Raw genomic sequence first — 27,228 nt, forward strand, 5'->3', positions numbered from 1 at the left:
ATGGTGGTTTGAGTGGATTGTTCTTCTGGCATCCAGGTGACATGCTCAGGTGCCAGCAGTGGTGGCAGTTGGTATAATGGACCTGTTCTCAGGTCTCCAGATGGTGTGCATGGGCACTGAAGTCAGCAGGTGGGGCAAGCTTGTCCTCAGGCCCCAGGACAGCATGTTATCAGGCCAGTCCTAAGTCCCTCTGAAGGTAGATGCAGATACACAGTGACCTTGACATTGGAGGGTTCTAGCTTGCCGTCAGTTGCAGCAGCCCTGGGCAGGAAACTTTCAAGCTCTGGGTAGAATTTGTTTGGTTCCCTTCATCCTTGAGTTAGCCTTTTTGGTGCACTGCACCACTCATTTCCTGGGCTATAGATGCAGAATCAGCTGGAGTGCTGGAGACACAACTACATTCCTGGGTCAATCCTGTTTTGTGACACTGCAGCCCTCTGGGTGGATGTGGGGGTATGTCAGTGGGACGATAGCGATGTGGACATGCTGGAACTGTTGGGATTCAGTTCAGGATCGAACCTGAATCAGGTGGTTTGGTGGGGCTGGGCTCTCAAAATGGTGTAGTGCTGTGTCAGCTTGTGTCTTGGTGGGCGGGGGATGGGGGTGTTTGGGACCCAGCACAAACACCCTCTGTGAAACAATACCAACTTGTGGACTCGAGGCACCTGCCTACACTAATCTCAGAGCCTTTGTGGGCTGAGGGACTGTCCCATCACTAGGACTGCAGCCATCCACAATGGGAATGTGGGTGGCTGGGGATCTTGTTTGCCTTCTCTTGCGATGAAGAGTTGTTTCTGGATTTGAGCTTATTATGGCCAGGCTGGCTTCTTTGCTCCTCTCTCTTTCTATGCCTCAGAAGTTTTTTTGTCACTTTTCCAATGAATTCCAGTGTTCTCTCTTAGAACCTCTATTTAATGTCTGGTTATCTACTTGTTCTTTTGGTCTTTTTTGTGCATGAGAAAAGTGCCAGTCTCCCTTAGTCAGCCATTTTGAAGCCCCCTCCTATTCCTGATATATCATTTTGATAATTTAATTTATATATAGTTTTTAAAAGTGACAACTTGTGTCTTTCTTATTCATACATTTAAAACATTTATAATTGACCAAAATTTTTACGTGTATATGGGGGCGCAGTGTAATGGTCCAACATTTGCATATAATGTATAATGAAATTAGGGTAATTCCCATATCCATCACTTTAAACATTTATCATTTCAGTGTGGCAATAACATTCAAAATCTGCTCTTCTAGCTATCTTGAAATATGCACTACATTGTCATTTGATATAGTCACCCTACTGTGTAATAAAATACTCGCACTTACTCTTCCTGTTTAGCTAACTTTGTACACATTAACCAACCTATCCCAGTCTTCCTCTCTCTCTTCTCCTCACCAGCCTCTGGTAACCACTATTCTACTCTCTATTTCTATGAAATCAACTTTTTAAAAATTTCACACATGAGTGTAATCATGTGGTGTTTGTCTCTGCAGTCTGGCTTATTTCACTTAACATAATGTCATCCTGCTCCATTTATGTTGTCAGAAATGATAGGATTCCATTCCTTTTTATGGTGGAATAATATTCCATTTACATATATATCACATTTTAAAAATCAGTTTATCTGTAGATGGGCATTTAGATTAATTTCATGTATTGGCTATTGTGAATAGTGCTGCAATAAACATGGGAGTGCAGATATCTCTGTGATATTCTGATTGATTGATTGATTGATTGATTGATTGATTTTGAGACGGAGTCTTGCTCTGCCGCCCAGGCTGGAGTGCAGTGGCCGGCTCTCAGCTCACTGCAAGCTCCGCCTCCTGGGTTCACGCCATTCTCCTGTCTCAGCCTCCCGAGTAGCTGGGACTACAGGCGCCCGCCTCGTTGCCCGGCTAGTTTTTTGTATTTTTTAGTAGAGACGGAGTTTCACCGTATTAGCCAGGATGGTCTCGATCTCCTGACCTCATGATCCGCCCGTCTCGGCCTCCCAAAGTGCTGGGATTACAGGCTTGAGCCGCCACGCCCGGCCCTGATTTATTTTTTATAGACATAAACCCAGTAGTGGATTGCTGGATCATATAGTAGTCCTGTTTTAGGTTTTGAGGAAGGTTCATATTGTTTTCATAATGGTTGTGTAATTTACATTTTTGCTAAGAATGTTCAAGATATTGCCTTTATCCCCATCTTTTATAGTGTGTAATTTGTTTGTCTTTTTGATAATACCCATTTTTTGATCACAAAGAATGAAACAAACACAACCTAAAAAATTCTACACTTTAACTCCCTTCTCCCCAATTTTGAGTTTTTGATCTCTAAATTTACATATTTTATATTACCTATCTCTTAAAATTGTTATTGTTTTCAATATCTTTGGCTTTTAATCTTTATACCAAAGATATGAATGTTTTACACCCCATAGTTAGTGTTAGAGTGTTCCAAATTTGTTTACTTTTATACCTTCACATGTTTTCTTGTTGCACATTAGCATCCTTTTCTGTCAGATTGAAAAACTTCTTTTAGCATTTCTTATTGGTTTGGTGGTGATGAATTCCCTCCACTGTTGTTGGTCTAAGAGTTTTGAATCACTCCTTCATTTTTAAGGATAGTTTTCCTGGGTACAATATTCTTGGTTGAAAGTTTTTTCCTTCAGGACTTGGAATATGTCATTCCACTCCTTCCTGGTCTTTAAGGTTTCCATAGAGAATTCTGCTGCCAGATGTATTGACACTCCTTCATATGTTATTTGCTTCTTTTCTCTTACTGCTTTTAGGAGTCTCTCTTGTCCTTGACCTATAAGAATTTGATTATTATATTTATGCCTTGAGGTAGTTTTATTTGGGTTGACTCTTCTTGGTGATCTTTGACCTTCTTATGACTGGATATTTATATTTAGGTTTGGACAATTTCCCATTATTATTTATTTGAATAACCTTTCTACCCCCTTTCTCTCCCTCTACTCCCTTTGAAGGTCAATGACTCTTACATTTTCTTTTTGATGCTATCTCATTGATCCAATAAGTGTTCTTTGTTCTTTTAAATTCCTTTTTTCTTTTTTCTTCTTGATGTGTTTTCAAATAGCCTGTGTTTGAGCTCATGAATTCTTCCTTCTGTTTGGTCACTTCTGCTTTTCAGACCCTCTAATACATTTTTCAGTTTATCTATTATTGCTCCAGGAATTCTGCTTGATTTTTAAAGTTATTTCAATCTCTTTGTTAAGTATGTCTGATAATTTTCTGAATTGTTTCTCTGTGTTTTCTTGATGTTATTTGAGCTTCCTCAAAAGATCTATTTTGCATTTTCTGTGTAAGAGTTCACACATCTTTCTCCAGGTTTGGTTACTGGTGCCTTATTTATTATACTTGATGGGATCATATTTTCCTGAATGTTATTAATGCTTATGGATATATCTGGGCATTAAAGAATTGAGTATTTTTTCTAGTCTTCACAGTCTGGCCTTGTTTGTACTGGTCCTTCTTCAGAGGACTTTACAGGAATTCCAAGAGTACTGGCTGATGAGTTAAGACTGTGGTCACTGCTGCCATTTCAGCACTAGATAGCACCTTAAGCTCAATTATGCTGTGGCTCTCTTGAAGATTCCTATGTATCCAACCCTGATGGACTTGGGGAATATCAGAGACAGTTCTGTGGGTTTCCAAGCCCAAAGTCTCTTGCTCACTTCCTTTTTCTTCCCCTAGCAGAAGGAGTAGCTCTCTACACTGCAGTGTCTGGAGGTGCAGGAGAGGTGTGCGTGCACTTTCATGGCCACTGCAACTGGCAGCTTACTGGCTCACACCTGAATCCCATGATCTCAGAGACCAGCACAGTAATGGTTAGGGTTTGCTCACCTAACACCCACAGTCACTATTACCTGATTGCTACTGATATTTATTCATGGCCTAAAGCTTCTTTCGTCAGCCAGTGGTGAAGATGGCCAAGGCTTGGCTTCATCCTGCTGGGGTGACGAATTGCCTTCTGAGCTGGGGCAGGTGTAGAAGTCTGTGGGCACCAGCTGGAATCATGGACCACGGGGTTCAGCTGTTGCTTTGTTTTATGGTAGTGGGGCTGGTACATGTTTCTCAGGCAAAGTCCCATGCACACTTCTTTCTCCCTCTCCTAAAAGACAAATTCACTCTCTATGTGCACTGCTTCAGATTGGGGAAGGGATGGTGTGGGCAATGCAAAACTGTCATTCCTACCCTCTTCAATGTGTCTTTTCTTGTTATTATGCCAACCAGTTACTGTGATCTTTTACTTCATTCTTTTAGCTCTTGTGAAGGTGTTTTCTTGCATGGATAATTGTTCACTTCAGTGTCCCTACAGAGGGATGATCACCAGAGGGTTCTATTCCATGATCTTGCTCTGCCTCCTCTTCCACATCTCATATCTTAAATCCTCACTTTCAAGGCAATGTGCACAGACAAATCTGTAATGAAATCTGGCACATAACAGGTACTCAATAAATCTCAGTTTCTTCCTTGCATTACAGATGTTTACTACATACAAATAAAGTAAAAATGGACTTCCTATGGAACTGTTCAATGAATTCTCTTTATTATTGGTATATGGGCATAATAATATATAATTTTGATAAATATACAATTTTTTTCTGAGCTATTTGAAGAAGTTCAGGACTAAGCACATTTTCATTTGTTTAATAAAATTTTGTTGTTAATTGGGTGTTAATTTTTATTTGAAGTGATGTCTGTCCAAATCTGGGTGCTGATTTTTATTTGGAATAATATCTGTTCAAATCCTTTGCCTATTTAAAAATTGGATTACTGTGTGTGTGTGTTTTGCTGTTGAACTGTACTTAGCTTTGTTTTAATAAGAACATGTATTCCAGTGAATAAAATCACATGACATCCTCAACTATGATTTTGGCCTCTAAGCACTTATTATAAACATTTGTAATAGTCAATTGAATTTAACATTTTGAAATTAATTTATATCATATAGAAATGTGTTTTCAGAAGTATATCGCCAATGACATTATATGGATTCATCTTTAGGCAATCCAATGGTGTGAAGACTTTTAGCAGTTGCAGTTTGAGGAGCTTTCAAAATTTCATTTCAAATGTGGGTGCCAAATGTCTTCAGAATAAGCCACAAATGCAAAAAAAGTCTCCAAAACCAGTCTGTGGCAACGGCAGGTTGGAGGGAAGTGAAATCTGTGATTGTGGTACTGAAGCTGTAAGTATGATAACTAGGAAAATTGATTAATGAATTTATTTTTAGTTTATCTTTTTCATAAATATCATGTATCTCAAATGAGTACCATGCAGAATGTTGACAGTAAGTGAAGTTGGGTTGAAATACATACAATAAAATACTGTCTAGGTTTTGTAGGTTGAAGAATTTTGAACAGGTTTAAAATGTACTGCACAAAATCATTGGTAATGGGAAAGAGGAGGGTCTAGAATAAACTTTTGAGTTTCAGACTACATAGCGTTCTTTACAAATCTCTGCTTAATCTTTGGACATTTTACAGATGTCTTAATGAAGATTGATTAAGCAGCCCAATGTGTCCTTTAGGGTTTTACTTCACAATGGAATCAGTAGTTAGTACAGGAATCTGTATCAATATTGTAATATGAACACTGGATATTTTGATTATTCACTTGATAGGGAAACTCTGAAAATATAATGAATTCAAAAGGCCTAAGGTTTAATGCTTTTATATAATTCAATATTTGTAGCAGTACTGCAAATGTTATAAATTTCCTTGGTTATAAGGCAGACAACAATTTATTAGGATTTGTTCCATCCATAGGTCAGGATTACTTGTACCATATCACATTATTTTAATTACTATGTTTTTGTATTATGTTTAACAATTTAGTAAGAACAAGTCATTTCTTTATTTTTTATTTTATTTTCATTAATTTATTTTTTGAGATGGGGTTTCGCTCTTGTTGCCCAGGCTGGAGTGCAATGGTGTGATCTTGGCTCACTTCAATCTCTGCCTCCCGGGTTCAAGCGATTCTCCTGCCTCAGCCTGCCAAGTAGCTGGGATTACAGGCACCTGCCACCATGCCTGGCTAATTTTGTATTTTCAGTAGAGACAGAGTTTCATCATATTGGTCAGGCTGGTCTCAAACTCCTGACCTCAGGTAATCCACCTGCCTCAGGCATTCCGAAGTGCTGGGATTGCAGGCATGAGCTACCACACCTGGTTCTTGATTTTTTTTAAAAAATCAATTTTATTGGGGTATAATCCACATACAGTAAAATGCACCCATTTTAAGTGTACAGGTTGATGAGTTTCAACAAATGTATATAACCTTTGGTATAATTAAAATATATTTTTCCATAATCCCCAAAAGCTTATTCATATTTGCAGTCATTTCTACCTCCACTTGTCTCCAGACAATTTGTGATTCTGTTCCCTTTGCCTGGTCTAGAAAGTCATATAAATGAAAGGGGACAGCACATACTGTTTGTGTCTGGCTTTTTCCTTTCAATATAGTGTTTTTGAGATTCATCCATTTATTTCATATCACAATAGTTTCTCCCTTTTAATTTTAAGTCATATTTAATTGTATACATATACCATAATCTGTTTCAAACATTCACCTGCTAATGGACATTTAAGTTGTTAAACTATTGGTCCATTATTCTTAATTTGTACAAGTACAACTGCTAGGTCATATGATACATGTATGTCTATAAGAAATTGCCAAAATATTTTCCAAAATGGTCATATCTTTTTACACTCCTGTCAGCAGCATATGAAACTTTGAGTTCCTTCGTATCTGAACTAGAATTTGTTATTATCCACTTCTTAAATTTTAGCTATTCCAGTTGTTTTGTAGTGGTTTAAATTTGCATTAACTTTTAGCTTCCACAAATAAGTGGGAACATGCAGTGTTTGTCTTTCTCCACCTGGCTTATTTCACTTAATATAATGACCTCCAGTTCCATCCATATTGTTGCATATGACTGGATCTCATTCTTTTTTATGGCTGAATAGTACTCCATTGTGTATATGTACCACATTTCCTTTATCCATTCATCTGTAGATAGACACTTAGGTTGCTTCCAAATCTTAGTTATTGAGAATAGTGCTGCAATAAATATGAGCATGCAAATATCTGTTCGATGTACTGATTTCCTGTCTTTTGGGTATATACCTAGGAGTAGGATTGCTGGATCATATGATAGCTCTATTTTTATTTTTTTGAGGAACCTCCAAACTGTTCCACATAGTGTTTGTACTAATTTACACTCCCACCAACAGTGTACAAGGATCCCCTTTTCTCCACGTCTTCACCAGCATTTGTTATTGCCTACCTTTTGGATAAAAGCCATTTTAAATGGGATGAGATGATATCTCATTGTAGTTTTGATTTGCAATTCTCTGATGCTCATTGATGTTGAACCCCTTTTCATATACCTTTTTGCTATTTGTATGTCTTCTTTTGAGAAATGTCTATTCAGATCTTTTGCCCACCTTTAATCGGATTATTAGATTTTTTCCTGTAGAGTTGTTTGAGCTCCTTATATGTTCTGGATATTATCCAGATGGGTATTATCCCTTGTCAGATGGGTAGTTTGCAAATATTTTCTCCCATTCTGTGGGTTGTCTCTTCACTTTGTTGACTGCTTTCTTTGCTATGCAGAAGCGTCTTAACTTGATGTGATCCCATTTGTCCACGTTTGGTTTGGTTTTGTGTGCTTGTGGGGTATTACTCAAGAAATCTGTGTCCAGTCCAATGTCCTGGAGAGTTTCTCCAATGTTTTCTTGTAGTAGATTCATAGTTTGAGGTCTTAGATTTAAGTCTTTAATCCATTTTGATTTGATTTTTGTATATGGTAAGAGAGAGAGGGGCCTAGTTTCATTATCATGCATATGAATATCCCGTTTTCTCAGCATCACTTACTGAAGAGACTGTTCTTTTCCCAGTGTATGTTCTGGACACCTTTGTCAAAAATGAGTTTACGGTAGATGAATGCATTTATTTCTAGGTTCTCTATTCTGTTTCACTGGTCTATGTTTCTGTACCATATCATTTTGGTTAGTATTCCTCTGTAGTATGATTTGAAATCAGGTAATGTGATTCCTCTAGTTTTGTTCTTTTTGCTCAGGATAGCTTTAGCTATTGTGGGTCTTTTTTGGTTTCATATAAATTTTAGGATTTTTTTTTCCTATTTCTGTGAGGAATGTCACTGGTATTTTGATAGAGATTGCATTGAATTTGTAGATTGCTTTGGGTAGTGTGGCTATTTCAACAATATTGGTTCTTCTAATCCATTAACATGGAATATTTTTTCATTTTTGGTGTTCTCAATTTCTTGCATCAATGTTTCATAGTTTTCATTGTAGAGATCTGTCACTTATTTGATTGAATTTATTCCTAGACATTTAATTTTATTTATAGTTATTGTAAATGGGATCACTTTCTTGATTTTCAGATTGTTCACTGTTGCCATATAGAAATGTTTTTCTTCTTTTTTGATATAAGTGCATAGAGCTATAAACATACCTTTTAGTACTGTTTTGCTCTATCCCATAGATTTTGGTATGTTGCATCTCCATTATCATTTGTTTCAAGAAATTTTTAAATTTCTTTCTTAATCTCATTGACCCACTGCTAATTCAGGAGCATATTGTTTAATTTCCATGTATTTGTAATAGTTTCCAAAATTCCTTTTGTTATTGCTTTCTTGTTTTATTCCATTGTGGTCAGAGAAGACGCTTGATATTATTTAATTTTTTTAAATGCTTGAAGATTTCTTTTGTGACCTGACATATGGTCTGTCTATGCCTGAGAACAAGTCATGTTCTGAAGAAAAGAATGTGTATTATTCAGCTGTTGGATGAAATGTTCTGTAAATATCTATTAGATCCATTTGATCTATAGTGCAGATTAAGTTTGATGTTTCTTTATTGATTTTATTGATTTTCTGTCTGGAAGATCTACTGAGTGCTAAAAGTGGGGTGTTAAAGTCTCCAGCTGTTATTGTATTGGGTCTCTCTCTCTCTTTAGCTCTAATAATATTTGCTTTATACATCTGGGTGCTCCAGTGTTGGGTGCATATATATTTACAATTGTTATATACTCTTGCTGAAATGAGCCTTTTATCATTATATAATTACCTTCTTTGTCTCTTATAGTTTTTGTCTTGAAATGTGTTTTGTCCAATATAAGTCTAGCTACTCCTGCTCTTTGTTTAGTTTCCATTGGCAAAGGATCCTTTTGCATCTATTTATTTTCAGTCTGTGTATGTCTTTATAGGTGAAGTGTATTTATTGTAGGCAACAGATCATTAATTTCTTTTGTTTTTAAAATTCATTCAGCCACTCTTTGATTTTTGATTGGAGTGTTTAGTTGATTTACATTCCATGTTATTATTGATAAATAATAACTTTCTCCTGCCATTTTGTTATTTGCCTTTCTTCTTCCTTTCCTTTCCCCTTTCTTCTCTTTCCTTTCCTTCCCTTCCCATTTCCTTCATTTTCCTCTTTCCTTCATCTTCGTTTTAGTAAAGGTGATTTTCCTCTAGTGATATGATTTAATTTCTTGCTTTTTATCTTGTGTGTATCTGTTATATGTTTTTAGATTTGAGGTTAGCATGAGACTAGCAAATACTATCTTAGAGTCCATTATTTTAAGCTGATAACAATTTAACACTGCACAAACAAGCAAGAAGACTAATAAAAATTCTGTTTTAATTCCTCCCCTGCTTTTCAACTTTTGTTTTTTCTACTTATATATATTGTACTGACTATGTTGTGAAAAGTTGTAGTTATTATTTTGATTGGTTCATCATCTAGTCTTTCTGCTTAGAATAAGAGTATTTTTATGCACCCCAGTTAAAGTGTTATAATATTCTGTGTTTTTCTTTGTAGGTACTCTTACCAGTGAGTTTTGTACCTTCAAATGATTTATTAATGCTCATTAATATCCTTTGCTTTCTGATAAAATAATTCCCTTGTGCATTTCTTGCAGGACAGGTCTGGTGTTGATGAAATCCCTCAACTTTTCTTTCTCTGGGAAAGTCTTTATTTCTCCTTATGGTTTAGAATACATACAATAATCATATCCCTATATATATATTTTTTTTTTTCTTCTTTTTTTTACCGATATGCTATCTTAGAGGCAACAAGTTTTTTTTCCACTGCCCTTTTAAAAATACTGTCATGCCACTCTCTCCTGAACACTGTCAAGGCGCTCTTCTGCTGAAAGTCTGCTGCCAGCACTATCACTGAATCTCCATTGGTACCTATGATTTGTTTCTTTTTCTCTTGCTGCTTTTAGGATCCTTTATCTTAGATCATTAGGGGTTTGATTATTAAATGCTTTGAGGTAGTTTTCTTTGGGTTAAATCTGCTCAGTGTTCTATAATCTTCTTGTACTTGGATATTGATATCTTTCTCTAGGTTTGGGTAGTTCTGTTATTATATTTTTGGAAAAAGCTTTCTACCCGCACCTCTTTGTCTACCTCCTCTTTAAGGCCAGTAACTCCTAGACTGGCCCCTTTGAGGCTGTTTTGTAGATCTCGTAGATATGCTTCATTCTTTTTTATTCTTTTTTTATTTGTCACCTCTGTGGATTTTCAAATAGCCTTTATTCAGGCTCACTAATTCTTTCTTCTGCTTGGTCAATTCTGCTATTAAGAGACTCTGATACATTCTTCAGTATGCCAATTGCCTCTTTCAACCACAGAATTTCTGCTTGATTTTTAAAATAATTTCAATTTATGTTAAAATTTATCTGATAGAATTTTGAATTCCTTCTCTGTGTTATCTTGAATTTCTTTGAGTTTCCTCAAAATAGCTATGTTGAATTCTCTGTCTGAAAGGTCACATATCTCTGTTTCTCCAGGATTAGTCCTTGATGTCTTATTTAGTTCATTTGGTGAAGTCAGAGTTTCTTGATGCTTGTGGATGTTCTTTGGTTTCTGGGCATTGAAGAGTTAGGTATTTATTATAGTCTTTGCCATCTGGGCTTATTTGTAGCCATCCTCCTTGGGAAGGTTTTCCAGAGTATTCGAAAGGACTTAGGTGTTGTGATTTAGGCCATATTTGCATTAGGGGTCACCCCAACCTCAGTAATGGTGTGATTTTTTGCAGACTCTTAGAGGTACTGTTTTGGTGGTCTTGGATAATATCCAGAAGAATTCTCTGGATTACCAGGCAGAGACACTTGTTTTCTTTACTTACTTTCTCCCAAATAAATGGAATCTCTCTTTCTTTCTGTGCCGACTCTCTGGAGCTGGGGTTGGAGAGACACGTTCCTGAGGCCACCACCACTTGGATTGTGCTGGATCAGACCTGAAGTCAGCAGGTCACTGGGTCTCATGCAAGGCTTGCTGAAACCACTACCTGACTACTGCCTATGTTCTCTCAAGGCCCTGGAGCTCCACGATCAGCAGGTGGCAAAGCCAGCAAGGCTTGTGTCCTCCCCTTTAGGGAGCAAGTTCTCACAGCCCCTGAGCAGGTGCAGAGATGCCATCCTGGAGCCAGAGACTGGAGTCAGAAACCTTAGAAATATACCTGGTGTTCCGTTCTACTGTGGCTGATCTGGTATTCCAACCACTTGACACAGTTCTTCCCACTCTTACCTTTTTTCCCCATAGGCTGAGGAGCCTCACCCTATGGCCTCTACCACCACAGGCCTTCAGGGAGTAATGCCAGACCACTTCTGATGTTGAGTTTAGGCCCAGTGAGTCCTTAGTCAGCTTGTTGTGGGTGTGCAAGACCTGGGACTCACTCTTCAGGGCAGTGGGCTCCCCTCTGTCCCAGGGCAGGTCCAGAAGTGCTATCTAAGAGAAAAGGCTTGGAATCAGGGAACCCAAGAGCCCTCTTGGTGCTCTGCCCCACTGTGGTAGAGCTTGTACCTGAAGTCAGCATGACTAAATTTTACTCAAGGCCTACAGCATACTACCTGGGTATCACTATTCATTCTTTAGGGCCCAAGGGCTGTTTAGTCAGTAGGTGATTGATCCTTCCTGGACTGGCTCCTTCCATTCAAGGCAGCAGGTTCCCTTCTCTCAACCAGAAGGACAGAGTCTTTTTGGAGCTGTGCACTCTGCTGCCTGAGGCTGGGGGAAGGATGACACAAGCATTCTCTTAGCTTCCCTGGCTGGTGTCTCTACAGGTCACTTGCCCCTGCAGTCTGGCTTGGAGCCCAGCTTACCACTAGGACTTGTCTAGTCATTGCAGTCCTTGTGTCATAGATTGCCCCTCAAGTTCACTTAGGGCTGCAGAGTACTCCAGCCCATGGTGGTGAGGCTTGCTGGAACTCAAGCTCTGACTGATCAGATGGATGGTTCCCCTCTGGCTAGGGCTGGTTTATATGCCCCCTCCATGGATGGGCGTCAGCTGACGATAGCCTGGTTCTGCTTTACACTGTGTCAGGGCAACACTGAATTCAGTGCAAAGTCTCACAATCACTGTGCTCTCTTCCCTGAATCACACGGATTCTCCGCATCATGAAGTTGCTGTTGGGGGATGAGAGATGGTTGCTGTTGACAATTCAAGACTTTCTTTCCCACCCTCTTTGGTGCCTCTTTCAGCAACATGAAGTCATTCAAGAGCAAGTTGTTTAATTTCCATGTAATTGTGTGGTTTTTGAGATATCTTCTTGGTATTGATTTCTGTTTTTATTTCACTGTGGCTTGAGTGTATGGTTGGTATAATTTCAATTTTAAAAAAATTTATTTAGACTTGGTTTATGGTTGAGCATGTGGTCGATCTTAGAGTATGTTCTGCGCATGGATAAGAAAAATGTATATTCTGTTGTTGACATATGGGGTACTCTGTAAATATGTATTAGGTCCAATTGGTTAAGTGTTGAATTACATTCAAAATTTCCTTTTTAGTTTTCTGTCTTGGTGGTCTGTCTAACACTGTCAGTGGGGTATTAAAGTTCTCCACTATTATTGTGTGACTAAGTGTTTTTGTAGGTTGACAAATAGTTAGAATCTAGGTTCTACAGTGTTCAGTGCATATATAGTTGGTACCATTAATTCTTCTTGTTGAACTCTTTTTCATTATGTGATGTCATTATTTATCTTTTATTACTGTTTTTGGTCCAAAGTTTGTGTTATCTGATATAAAAATAGTGACTTCTGCTCTTTTTTGTTTTCCATTTGCATGATCTTTCTCCACCCCTTTACTGTGAGCCTAGTGGTTTTGTTACATATAATATAAGATGGATCTGTTGAAGACGGCAGATGGATGGGTTTTGTTTTTTTATTCAATTTGCGCTTGTAGTCTCTTTTACTTATTTCTACTTGGATCTATATTATTTCTTTTGTTCTACTAATTTTAAGTTTAATTTCTTCTTGCCTTTCTAGTTTCTTGAGGTGCATCATTAGGTTGCTGATTTGAGGATTTTCTCCTTTTTTGATGTAGGCATTTACTCTTATAAACTACCATCTTAGTATTGCTTTTGCTGTATCTCATAGGTTTTGTTATGCTGTGTTTCTATTTCATTTGTTTCAAACAATCTTTTTTATTCTTTATTTCTTCATTGACTGTTGATCAGTCAGGAGCATGTTGTTTAATTTCTGTGTGTTTGTGTAGTTTTCTAAGTTCTTGTTATTGATTTCTAGTTTTATTCCATTGTGGTCAGAAAAGATGCTTCACATGATTTTAATTGTTTTTTGAATTTGTTGAGATGTGTTTTTTAGCTTAGCATATGGTCTGTTCTGAAGAATGTTTCACTTGCTAATGAAAAGAATATGCATTTAATAGCTATTTGATGAAATGTTGTGTTAGGTCCATTTGGTCTAGAGTGTGGTTTGACTCTGATGTCTCTGTTGATTTTTTTTTTTTTTTTTGGTCTGGGTGATCTTTCCATTACTGAGTGAGGTGTTGAATTATCCAAGTATTATTGTAATATATTCTTTCTTTCTCTTTATATTGATTAATGTTTGCTTTATATATTTGGGTTCACCAGTGTTGGGTACACTATATTTAGAATTATTATATTCTCTTGCTAAATGGACTACTTTAGTATTATATGAGGACCACCTTTGTTTCCTTTTACAGTCTTTGACTTGAAGTCTATTTTATCTAATATAAATATAGCTATTCCTGCTCTTTTGTGTTTCCATGTGCATGTAATACATTTTTCCATGCCTTTATTTTCAGTCTATGTGTGTCTTCATACATGATGTATTTTTATAGGCAGCATATAGTGAGGTCTTGCTTTTATCCATTCTGACATTCTCCATGTTTTTAAAGTAGAGAATATAGTCCAGAGGAAGGTAAGTAGGTTACTAGTTACTCTCTTATGACTGGTGGTAAAAGTCCTACATTAGTGTTTTAAATGTTTAGAGATGTTAAAACCTATAACTATTGGCATCATTCATATCCCTTTCCAAATTTAAACAGTAAGCCCACCAAAATATAACTCCTTGTAAAGATTTTACTATTGTCATGATGTATTTTTACTTGTACCTTTCACTAATTCATAGCAATGTGGACCTGCAAGCTGTTGTGATTTTCGAACTTGTGTGCTGAAAGACGGAGCAAAATGTTATAGAGGATCATGCTGCAGAGACTGTCAAGTAAGATTTAAGTTTATGAACATCTTTCAGATATGTAATAAATCATGTGCAGGGTACTTTACAACACTTAGACCTACAGCTGTAAATCAGTTAAATTACTTTTCAGATAAAGAGAAAGATAATAAATTCAGAATCGGATTTCTGATTTTTGTTAACTTTTCTTAGGTGTTCTACACACCAATATTTTCAGTAAGTTGATGCTGTTGTTTTTTACACCTTGATTTAGAGATATTACAGGATTATTCAATAGAGAAGACCTCCATTGAATGGAACAATTATTTATTTGCATGATACAATGTTTATATTATTGTAAATAAAAACATTTTTATGGGTTGTGAATAAGTATCTATATGTAATTGAAAGATACAGCAGATTTCCTTGAATGTATAAGGAATGAAGCTCACTAGAAGTAACATTTTTCACATGGTACATGTAGCATAACATTTAAACTTTGAACTTATTATTCAAAGATCATTTGACTTAAAGATTATGTTTTAGTTTATATGGTGAAGACATTGACTCCTGTTTTCTTTTTTTCTTTTCAGCTCTTCTAAAATATTATTAACAGGTTTCTCATAGGAGAATACCTCTGTTGAATTATCTGTAATGCATTCTATCTTCATGACTGTCCTGCACTGATGCAGTTTTATGTATTCTTTTCTTAGGATGTTATTATCTGATTGCATTCTTACTTCTATAATCTTTTTAGTGTCAGCTGGAAGTCATCAATTAAGAATTATGAGATAGATATTTTATTTAAGATTCTTTTTGTAAATTTCCACAATTCTGTGTGTGAAAGAGTCTACATACTTCCATGATTTGAGAGAAAGGTTGTAGTTGGCTTCCTTCCTCTCCAAGAACTCTCATAGTTGAACTGCGTTTTTAATCACGCTTGTGTTTCCCTCTGCAGTTATTCATGTTTCACAGTTGTCATAGAATTTTAAAGTATTCCATACTTACACACTGTGGCTTGAAAAAGTATATTTCATTTAGAAATGGACTAAATTACAGTATTTTCACCCAAAAGAAATAAATTTCCTAAGCTTAAAGCAAACGTTCTTCTCTTACGTTGAGAATACCAATAAAACTTTGACTTTCATCACATCAGATTTGTGTTTTACATTTTCTTGTACATATGTCTTATCTCCTATTTTAGTCAATAACATTTCATTTATATTTTTATATTATTAGCATAGTAATTTGTATAAAAAAGTATTGATATACATTAATGGATAGAGTAAAGCGAAAATGATTAACACAATTTTGAAGTAAATATTAATAAACGCAGTAATCCTATTTGTAATGCTTTATTTTTTATATTCTAATTTCTCTTAGATTTTACAATCAGGTGTTGAATGTAGGCCAAAAGCACATCCTGAATGTGACATTGCTGAAAATTGTAATGGAAGCTCACCAGAGTGTGGTCCTGACATAACTTTATTCAATGGACTTCCATGCAAAAATAGCAAGTTTATTTGTTATGATGGAGACTGCCATGATCTTGATGCACGTTGTGAGAGTGTATTTGGAAAAGGTAATATCTTTTTGTTACATCTAAATAGCCCTTAACATTGTTATTAACATTACCAGGATAATGGGGAATATTTTTAATATATATCAAATGTGAAATTTTTATATGGTATAAAATGTGGAATATTTTGTATGTATATATTTTATTATATGTATAAGCAAACATATACACACTAATTCTTCTTTTAATGTTTATATTTTCCATCTTTGCTGACATATAACTGACAAAAATTGTATGTATGTTTTTAGGTGTTTGATTTTGTTTTGATATATGTATACATTGTGAAATATTTGCCAGTTAAGCTGATTAACATGTCCACCATCTCATATAGTTACCATTTTCTTTTTCATCCTTTAAAAGAATTTTGTATCTATCCTTTTGCAGATTTTGAGTATATAATACAATATCATTTACTAAAGTCACATTGTTGTACATTACATCTCTTGAACTTATTTATTTTGCATAACTGAAACTTTGTACCCCTTGACTAGCATTTCCCCATTTCCCCCCTTACCTCAGCTTCTTGCAACCATCATTCCACTCTCTGTGTTTTTGAGTTCGACAATTTTAGATTGCATATATAAGTGAGATCATGCATTATCTATCTCTCTGTATCTGGCTTATTTCACTTAGCATAATGGCCTCCAGGTTCACCTGTGTTATTGCAAATGGCAGGATTTTCCTCCTTACTCTGACTAATATTGGATTTTGTATGTTTGTGTATATGTATATATCTATATAAACACAGACATATATATATATCATGTTTTTAATACATTTATCTGTTTACCTAAGCTAAAAGTGAACTTTCTTCTCTTATACTCAGAACACAAGTAAAACTGACTTTCATCACATCAGATTGTGTTACACTTTTTCAATTAAATAGACACCAGTTGTTTCCAAATCTTGGTTGTTGTGAATAATGTAGCAATAAACACGGGGGTGCAGATATCTCTTTTGCAATATTGATTCATTTCCTTTGAATCTGTACTCAGTTGGAATTGGTGAATCATAAGGTAGTTCTACTTTTGATTTCTAAGGACGTTCCATATTGTTTTCCATAGCAGCTGTACCAATTTATATTCCCACCGACAGTGTATGGGGGTTTCTTTTCTCCACATCTTCACCAACATTTATTATCTTTTATCTTTTTGACAATAGTCATTCTAACAGATGTGAAGTGGTATCTCATTGTGGTTCTGTGATTAGTGATGAGCATCTTTTCATATATGTCTTGATGAATTGTGTGTATTCTTTGGAGAAATGTTTATTTAATCTTTTCTCCATTTTTGATCAGGTTATTTTCTTTTGGTACTGAGTTTTATGAGTTACTGATATATTTTGGAAATGAATTCCTTACTATACATATGATCTGCAAATACTTTATCTTATTTTATAGAAGTTGGCTTTTCACTATGTTGATTTTTTCCTTTGTTGTGCAAAAGATTTTTAGGATGCCGGTCTTCATCCCCTCACAAAAAACAAAAAAAAAGGCAACTATTTATGAAGTATAATAGTCTTGCAAAGGCTCTAAGGTCCATCTGAGAACCCTCTAGCAGTACAGCAGAGAAAAAAATGGGAAAAACTGTAAAGAAGGATTGCTGATTACAGCAGCACATCTGAGATATATGGAGATGGTTATGAACAAAGAAGGGAGGAGGCCATCAGTATTAGCCACTCAGCATGTGCCATTGTCATCTCCAGTAGCCTGCTCTGCAGAGGACAGTGGCATCTTTTATTACTGAGATAACCAACAGTCATCCCAGCCTCTGGCTCCATGGTAAATGAGATCCAAATGTGCCTTTCCTCCAAGAATCAGCTACTGTTTTATAGCTGTGGGACTTGAGCAACTACCCCTCCCAATCCTGTGTGCACCCCTGACCCTGGAGCTGTGGTTTGGGTCTGCAGTGTGTGCACTCATGCCTCAGGCTCAGAGATAGTGCAGCTATGTGAGTCTTCACATTGAACCTAGGAACTTTTGTTGCTGTACACCCACGTGTGCTTAAGACCTTGACTCTCCTTCTGCTCCACAAACACCTACTCTACTTCATACATCATTACATATGTGGAAGCAGGGCTGTCTTCACCTTAAGCACCAGTGTCACTGCTGCCCTGTACCCTTTGGTCTCTTCATGTATGCTTGTGATTCAGTCCCTGGCTCTGTGGCTACTGCATGGGCACCGTGCATCAGACACCAGTGAGGGAATGCTCTCAAACCAGACCTTGTGCCAAATGAAATTGCCCAGGGCCATGACCTCCCTGGTGGGAGAAAAAGAGATTGAGGACCCCAGGATCCTTCACCATTGGAAACGCAGCAGTCTCATTGTCCCTGCAGATACCACAACTTTAGCTGCTCGGGACTCCCTGCAATCTTTGTTAATGTTGACCTCAGCTGACAGAAATGCATGGAGGGTTCACTGCTGTGGCTTCACCAAAGCCAGAACTATCCAACTCTACCTTTCTAACAGCCTTTTTCCCACCTATAGAGTAAGATATTTTTTAAATCAGTGAAAGCATTCTGTAAAGTTTCAAAATGGTGACTCTGCATCAGATTTGAAGGTATCAATGCAATACAATAAGAAACATGAAAAGCTGAGGAAACTTATCACCATCAAATGACACAATAATTTTCTAATAACTGATCCCAAAGAAATAAAGATCTTCAAATTGCCTGAACGAGATTCAAAATAATTGTTCTAAGGATACTCCACAAACTTCAAAAGATCACAGAGAAGCAACATATATTTTTTATAAAAAATAATCAAGTTATTGAGCTGAAGAACAAAATGAATAACATTAAAATGCAATAGATAACATCAACAACAGAATTCACAGAGGAAAAGAAAGATCTGTGAACTTGCAAATAGATTACTTGTATACATACAACTAGAGGAGAAACAAGAAAAAAGAATGGAAAGAAACGAAGAAACAAACACTATGGGATTTTGAAACAGCATCACGAAAGCTAACATTCTCATTATACGAGGTGAGAAAGGAGAAGAGAGACAAGAACAGAAAGCCTATTTAAAATAATAATAACTGAAAACTTCCAAAATCTTAGGAAAGATATAAATGCACAGGTACAGGAAGCTCAAAATCCTTCAGTCAGGTTTAATCCAAAGAAGATTATACCAAGCTCAAAGTTCTTCAGTCGTGTTTAATCCAAACAAGACTACACCAAGACATATTGTAATAAAACCGTCAATGAAGATAATGAAATTTTGAAAGAAGCAAGAGAAAAAAAAAGATTAAGTAACATAATCCAACATATAAGTTGGTGCACAACTCCAGTGACCTGGAATCTCACCCCCATGCCCCACACAGCAGCCACAGCAGGACCTGACTAAGGAGAGTCTGAGCGCAGACATGCCTAACCCTGCCCCCACCTGATGGTCTTCTTTACCCATTCTGGTCACTGAAGACAAAGGGTATATACTCTTGGGAGTTCTAGGCACCCACCCACCACTGGTCCCTCTCCATACTACCACAGCTGATGCTCTCTGGAAAGGACCACCTCCTGGCAGGAGGCCAACTGGCACAAAAATAGGGTATTAAGCCACCAAAGCTAAGAACCCTCATGTAGTCCATTACACCCTCCGCTACCTCCACCAGAACAGTTGCTGGTATCCATGGCTGAGAGACTCATAGACAGTTCATATCACAGGACTCTGTGCAGACAATTACCAGTACCAGCCTGGAGCTAGGTAGACTCGCTGGATGGTTAGACCCAGAAGACAGACAACAATCACTGCAGTTTGGCTCATAGGAAGCCACATCCATAGAAAAAGGGGGTGAGTACTACATCAAGGGAACACCCCATGGGACAAAAGAACCTGAACAAAAGCCTTCAGCCCTACACCTTCCCTCTGACAGTGCCTACCCAAATGAGAAGGAACCAGAAAACTATTCCTGGTAATATGACAAAACAAGGCTCTTTAACATCCCCCCAAAATCACACTAGTTCATGAGCAATGGATTAAAACCAAGAAGAAATCCTTGATTTACCTGAAGAAGAAATCAGGAGGTTAGTTATTAAGCTAATCAGGGAGGCAATAAAGAAAGGAGAAGCCTAATGCAATGAAATCCAAAAAATGACACAAGAAGTGAAGGGAGAATTATTCAAGGAAATAGACAGTTTAAAGAAAAAAACAACAAAAAATTCTGGGAATTTTGGACACATTATTAGAAATGCAAAATGCTCTGGAAAGTCTTAGCAATAGAGCTGAACAAGTAGAAGAAAGAAATTCAGAGTTCTAAGATGTGGTCTTTGAAATAATCAAATCCACCAAAGACAAGGGAAAAAGAATAAGAAAATATGAACAGAGCCTCCAATAAGTCTGGGATTATGTTAAACGACCAAGTCGAAGAATAATTGGTGCTCCTGAGTAAGAAGAGGATTCTAAAAGCTTGGAAAACGTATTTGGGGGAATAATCGAGGAAAACTTCCCTGGCCTTGTGAGAGACCTAGACATCCAAATACAAGAAGCACAAGGAGCACCTGGGAAATTCATTGCAAAAAGATCATTGCCTAGGCACATTGTCATCAGGTTTTCCAAAGTTAAGATGAAGGAAAGAATCTTAAGAGCTGTGAGACAGAAGCACCAGGTAACCTATAAAGGAAGACCTATCAGATTATCAGCAGATTTCTCAGCAGAAACCCTACAAGCTAGAAGAGATTGGGTCCCTATCTTCAGCCTCCTCAAACAAAACAATTATCAGCCAAGAATTTTGTATCCAGTGAAACTAAGCGTCATATGTGAAGGAAAGATACAGTCTTTTTCAGACACACAAATGCTGACAGAATTCACCATTATCAAGCCACCACCACTACTAACTGCTGAAAGGAGCTCTAAATCTTGAGACAAATCCCAGAAACACAACAAAACAGAACCTCCTTAAAGAATAAATTACACAGGACCTATAAAACTAAAATACAAGTTAAAAAGCAAAAAACAAAAAATAACAAAAAACAAACAAACAAAAAAAAAANAAGAATTTTGTATCCAGTGAAACTAAGCGTCATATGTGAAGGAAAGATACAGTCTTTTTCAGACACACAAATGCTGAGAGAATTCGCCATTACCAAGCCACCACTAGAAGAACTGCTAAAAGGAGCTCTAAGTCTTGAAACAGATCCTGTAAACACATCAAAACAAAACCTCTTTCAAGAATAAATCACACAGGACCTATAAAACAAAATACAAGTTAAAAGCCAAAGCAAAAAACCCAAAGTACAGAGGCAACAAAGAGCATGATGAATACAATGGGACCTCACATTTCAATACTAACATTGAATGTAAATGGGCTAAATGCTCCACCTAAAAGATACAGAATCCCAGAATGTATAAAACCTCATCAATAAACTATTTGCTGGCTTTAGGAGACTCACCTAACACATAAAGAGTCACATATACTTAAAATAAAGGGGTGGAAAAAGGCATTTCATGCAAATGGACACCAAAAGCAAGCAGGGGTAGCTATTCTTATGTCAGACAAAACAAACTTTAAAGCAATAGCAGTTAAAAGAGACAAAGAGGGACATTATATAATGGTAAAAGGACTTGTCCAATAGGAAAATATCACAATCCTAAACATATATGCAACTATCACTGGAGCTGCCAAATTTATAAAACAATTACTAATAGATCTAAGAAATGACAGCAACATAATAATAGTGGGGGACTTCAGTACTCCACTCACAGCACTAGACAGTCATTGAGACAGAAAGTCAACGAAGAAACAATGAATTTAAACTATACCTTGGAAAAATGGACTTAACAGATATATACAGAACATTTCATCCAACAGCTGCAGAATATACATTCTATTCAACAATGCATGGAACATACTCCAGGATAGACCCAATGATAAGCCATAAAATGAGTCTCAATAAATTTAAGAAAACTGAAATTATGTCAAGCACTCTCTCAGACCACATTTATCTCAGACACCCACATTTATTGCCCTGGTGCCATCCATGCACAACTATCTATGAAAGTGCATCCACTATTTTAATGCACATCAAAGCATTTGATAATAGATTACTGCACGTCAAAGCATTCGATAACGTGGTGCTGGGGATGTAATTACACCATTTGGGCCATGGAAGAGTAAATTCTATTGCTTACTAAACTTAGTGAATATACTCTATTATAGGGAATATTTAACATACGACTTCACATTTGCAAAGTGCTGCCCTTTTTATTAGTATTTTCATTTCACTTTTGAAAACCAAGACAAGTCTGAGAGAAAGTGATGATTTAATACTAATGGGGAGAGTGTTTAAGGGAGAAATTAATGATAGGGGGTTATTGGTAACTTTAGATGCCATATGTAGACTAATAAAACTGAGTTGGTTGAAGACTATACTTTCAGCCGAATTCATCTGACTGCTTTGTGACCAAACATATTCTTTACATTATCTTTCTAAACTGAACTGAATTTTCAAATTTCTTTCTCCAGACAATCTCTCAGTGTTTAACATGCCCTGCATTGGCATTCCTAACCTGGTATCTCACAGTCGAACTGGTTAAACATTGTGAATACTCTGAACTAGTATTGCCTATCCTCATGGAATCTATACAATCTCCTGTAATGGACCAATATAAAAATGGTGGAAAGAGATAAGATGAGGGGAAAACAAAACCCCAAAAAAGAATAGCAGAAAGAAAAAAAATGTGTATCATAGAAGGTGCAGGTAAACAGGAGAAACTTTCTTGATCTTGAAAGAGAATGGAGAGGGATTAGATGTGAATTAATAGTGACTAAATAGCCATAATATTAAGTCTCATAACAATTCATTGACATATATTATTATCTGCTTTTGTCAATAAAGCAGTTAGATTTAGAGAGGTTCATTTTGGAGACGGTAACTGTGCTAGGTGGAATCCTAAAGTGACTCCCAAAATTTTTCTGGTGTAGACACTACTTGGATAATTCCCTCCCTTTGAGTTGGGGTAGAACCAGTGAATATATGATTGAATATCAATCCTGTGATTAGCTTATATACTAAAGGTCAAGGAATTTTGAAGATGTAGTTAAGGTCTACTATCAGTCAGTTTTGAGTTAATCAAAAGGGAGGTCGCTCTGAGTGCGCCTGAACTAATCATGTGAGCCCTTAAAAGACAGGAAATGTCAGAAAGATTCTCCTGTGGGTTTGGAGGAAGAAAGCTGCTGTGTTCTGAGAGTGCCATGTGACTAGGACCTGTGAGGAAGTTCTCAGAGCCAAGAGCAATCCCTAGCAGACAGCTAGCAAACCTACAACTGCAAAAAACTGAACTACTAACAACCAGTGACCTTTGAAGGGGATTTAAACCTGCAGATGACACTGCAACCCCAGCCAGTATTTTGATCTCAGCATAGTATGCAGAGAAAACCCATATGACTTGCTGAACTAATCTACTGAATCCATGACAATAAATGGGTGTTGTTTTAAGCTGCCAAATCTTTTCTAACTTTTTACAGAGAAATAAAAAATCTGATATAATGAAGGAAAAAATAGATAAATACATAGGTTGCTAATTTTGGTCCCTTCAATTTAGACTACCTGAAGATACAATGAAGTTTCTTCTCATTGAAGAAATTTTATTGATTTTGTTATAGACCTGGTTTTTTATGAGTTCACACTCAGAATCTAGAAGAATGGTATAGTTTTCTTGGTTTATCTCTCTATTGCTTTCTTTCACAGAGCCCTCTTCTAGTTGACACTTCTATAACATCTCCCCTCCACCTATATTATTTTTTGTGGAAATGAAGCAAAAGGAGCAATAACAGTGGGCATTGCCATTCACTTTACTTTTCACTCTTTCCTTACAGCCTCACTAGGAAAAATGTTTCAATTAGATATTAATAGATATTAATAGAGAGATAAAGGGAACATTATATGAAGAAATGGAGGAAGATGAAAAACCAATAAACATTTTAATCCAAATGTATTTCTAACTTTAACAGGTTCAAGAAATGCTCCATTTGCCTGCTATGAAGAAATACAATCTCAAGCAGACAGATTTGGGAACTGTGGCAGGGATAGAAATAATAAATATGTGTTCTGTGGATGGAGGTATGCTCTACAAATATAAATGATACTTTTCTTATGTTCTATTAGATTTTAAAACATTGCCCCTTCTCTTTAGTTTATGTCATTCATTCCAGTGGTTTAAAGTATTACATGTGCATGGGAGTGAATCTCAAGTCAAAATCTCCAGCCCTGACACCTCTCTTGTGCTGCAGGCTAAAATTTCATCTTGTTTTTAAACATTTATACGTGAATGCCCATTATGTTTCTAAATCCAATCCAAAGTTGAAATTCATAATAGCCACTGAAACTTTCCTGCTTATTTTTCCTTTCCATCCACTTGGTTACTTGCCTATGAGGAAGACTGCTCAGTGTCTATAAAATGCAGTTCAATTCCTCCTGAATCTGAAGAGCCAGGTTTTTGATATTTTGATCATGAGTTTATTTTTACAAAACATCGCTTAGGAACCTACTATACGCCACACACTGGGCTAAATCCTAGTTAGCAAATCATAGTCATACACTCATGGAATTTGTAGACTCATAAATATACCATGAAGTTTTATGCTTCCTTGACTTGCTTATGCTGTTACTTTTGTTTAGAAATACTTCACTGTTTCTGTTGAAAGCTTACTAATTTGTGAGCTTTGACTCAGATGGTGTTTCCTCTATGAAGTTTTCCTTAACTGTGAGGTTAGGATGTGTCCTCTAATCTCACAGTTACAGAAAACTTCATAGAGCTTTTAAGAGAATCTTAAACCTCTGTAATGATTTATTTCACTTGTAACATTTTTAATGGAATTTGAATCATATTAGTATCATAAGCCATAGAAGAATATTAGACTGTAAAGTCCTTGAGTGTAGGGGTTACAACTTTTTCATCTTTCTTTCCTTCTATGGGGTGATATAAAATGCTGTAGTGAATTGATTATTTGACAGTAAATATATAATCTGCCCAGTAAATAACAGATCACTAGTATTGTTACCAGAAAGGGGTCTGAATATGGATCCCAGGAGAGGGTTCTTGGATCTTGTGGAAGAGAGAATTTGGGGCAAATCCATACAGTAAAGTGAAAGCAAATTTATTAAGAAAGTAAAGGTATAAAAGAATGACTACTCAACAGGCAAAGCAGCAGCATGGACTGAGGGTTCCTCTCCTTTGTAGACCATATTGGATAACTTCCTGATGTTGCTGTGGCATTTGTAAACTGTCATGGTGCTGGTGGGAGTATCTTTTAGCATGCGAATGCATTATAATTAGAGTAAAATGAGCAATGAGGATGACCAGAGGTCACTTTTGTTGCCATCTTGGTTTTGGTAAAATTTGGCTGGCTTCTTTATCTCATGCTGTTTTATCACCTTATGACCTATATCTTATGCCGACTTCTGCCTCATCTTGTGACTAAGAATGCCGTAACCTCCTGGGAATGCAGCCCAGTAGGTCTTAGCTTTATTTTACCTAGCCTCTATTCAAGATAGAGTCATTCTTGTTGAAATGCCTCTGACAGTACCTTTGAAAATTAAGCTAGGATCAATGGATTTATACTTTTTTACTTTAAATGTTACCGTGAAAACATTACGTTTTCTGTAGGTACATTGCCGTAAGTGGAAAACCATTCTTTTTTCATCACAGAAAGCAAATCCAAAGCATTCCTAATGAATTCCTAGTGTATAATAACCATATATATTTTTTGTGTTTTCAGGAATCTTATATGTGGAAGATTAGTTTGTACCTACCCTACTCGAAAGCCTTTCCATCAAGAAAATGGTGATGTGATTTATGCTTTCGTACGAGATTCTGTGTGTGTAACTGTAGACTACAAATTGCCTCGAACAGTTCCAGATCCACTGACTGTCAAAAATGGCTCTCAGTGTGATGTTGGGAGGGTAAATAATTTAAAATCTATTTAAAATATAGTTTTATTCATTGTTTTCATCTTTTTATTTAAGTATCAAATTTTAATTTATTTCTAGTATTAGGTAATCTTAAATGTTTGGAGGCAAAATGAATAATCTTAGTCTCCAAATAGTAAGAGGGAAATGGGAAGGTCCCACCTCCCCCCGCTCCCTGAACCCCCATTAGAATTTCAGTATTCTGAGCAAGGAAACTCCAAATATTTGGAGCTTTCCTTGGGAGAGAGTCTTGGGAATATATTGTAGTTAAGAACCTCATAGCATGGGAACTTGCTTTTCTTCTGGGAGAAGAAAGAAGAAATCTCACTTAGTAACATATATCTCTTTGTGGCCCCATGAATAACAGCACAAGTTAGATCAGGCTGCTTAGATAGAATCAAATATTGTGTAACATTTTGCAAGTTATCTAGCTAGTCTGAGATATCTCAACTGTACACAAAGTAGGGATACGAATAGCATTTACCCTACAGAGTATTGTGAAGATTAAATAATAGCATAAGTGCTTAACACAATGCCCAGAACATAGTAATAACTAAATATAGTTTGGCTATTATTGTCGATTGTTATCATTATAATTTGTCATCTTTGAAACCAATCTGGAGAAGACAGAGCAAATAAATTTACTTTAACATCTCATTTAGTGGGAATAACACAGCAAAGGTTCCTGCCTAGGCATTGGAAGTAGAACAGAACATCCAGAGACTGGATATACATTGGGCTCTGTTGGCTATTTGGGGAGCATGGTGGGAGTGACACTGGCCTTACTGGCTGCATGGGAACTGGGTGAGACCTGTCACTGCCAACTTCCCCCCACTTCCCTGGTGACCTGTATGATGCAGCAGAGGCAGCCATGATCTCCCTTGGAAGGTAACTCCATTGGCCTGAGAACCACCTCCCCCAATCTACCACAACGGCCATTACAAGCCCTACTCTAGGAGAGTTTGAGCTTGGACATGCCCAACCCTGCCCTCACCTGATGGTCTTTCTCTACCTGCCCTGGTAGCCGAAGACAAAAATGACAGTAACTCATGGGAGCTCTATGGCCCTGGTCATCACCTGAAAAACTTGAATACTTACCTGGGTGAACTTAGGGCAAGCTTGTATCCCCTCTATACTACTACAGCTGATGCTCTCTTGAAATTGCTATCTCTTGGCTGGAGGCCAGCCAACTCAAGCCATTACAGCAATTCATAACAGAGCAACCCTGCTCCAAGGAAGGAAAAAACAACAGCTAATTCCACTGCCTGG

At 36.9% G+C, this 27,228-nt stretch overlaps 1 protein-coding gene across 2 annotated transcripts in view; it reads left to right on the forward strand.

Moving 5' to 3' along the window:
- ADAM32 (ADAM metallopeptidase domain 32) overlaps positions 1 to 27,228 on the forward strand; it is a 139,426-nt gene that overhangs the window by 87,269 nt on the left and 24,929 nt on the right. For both annotated transcript variants that reach the window (XM_017847670.1, XM_017847671.1), the window contains 5 exons: positions 5,011 to 5,191; positions 14,429 to 14,521; positions 15,857 to 16,055; positions 24,003 to 24,111; positions 25,770 to 25,953. In XM_017847670.1, coding sequence (XP_017703159.1) covers positions 5,011 to 5,191; positions 14,429 to 14,521; positions 15,857 to 16,055; positions 24,003 to 24,111; positions 25,770 to 25,953 — 766 coding nt within the window. The remainder of the gene's footprint in view (positions 1 to 5,010; positions 5,192 to 14,428; positions 14,522 to 15,856; positions 16,056 to 24,002; positions 24,112 to 25,769; positions 25,954 to 27,228) is intronic.

The sequence above is a fragment of the Rhinopithecus bieti genome, unplaced genomic scaffold (genome assembly GCF_001698545.2).
Source record: "Rhinopithecus bieti isolate Rb0 unplaced genomic scaffold, ASM169854v2 scaffold_29855, whole genome shotgun sequence".
Lineage (NCBI taxonomy): Eukaryota > Metazoa > Chordata > Mammalia > Primates > Cercopithecidae > Rhinopithecus > Rhinopithecus bieti.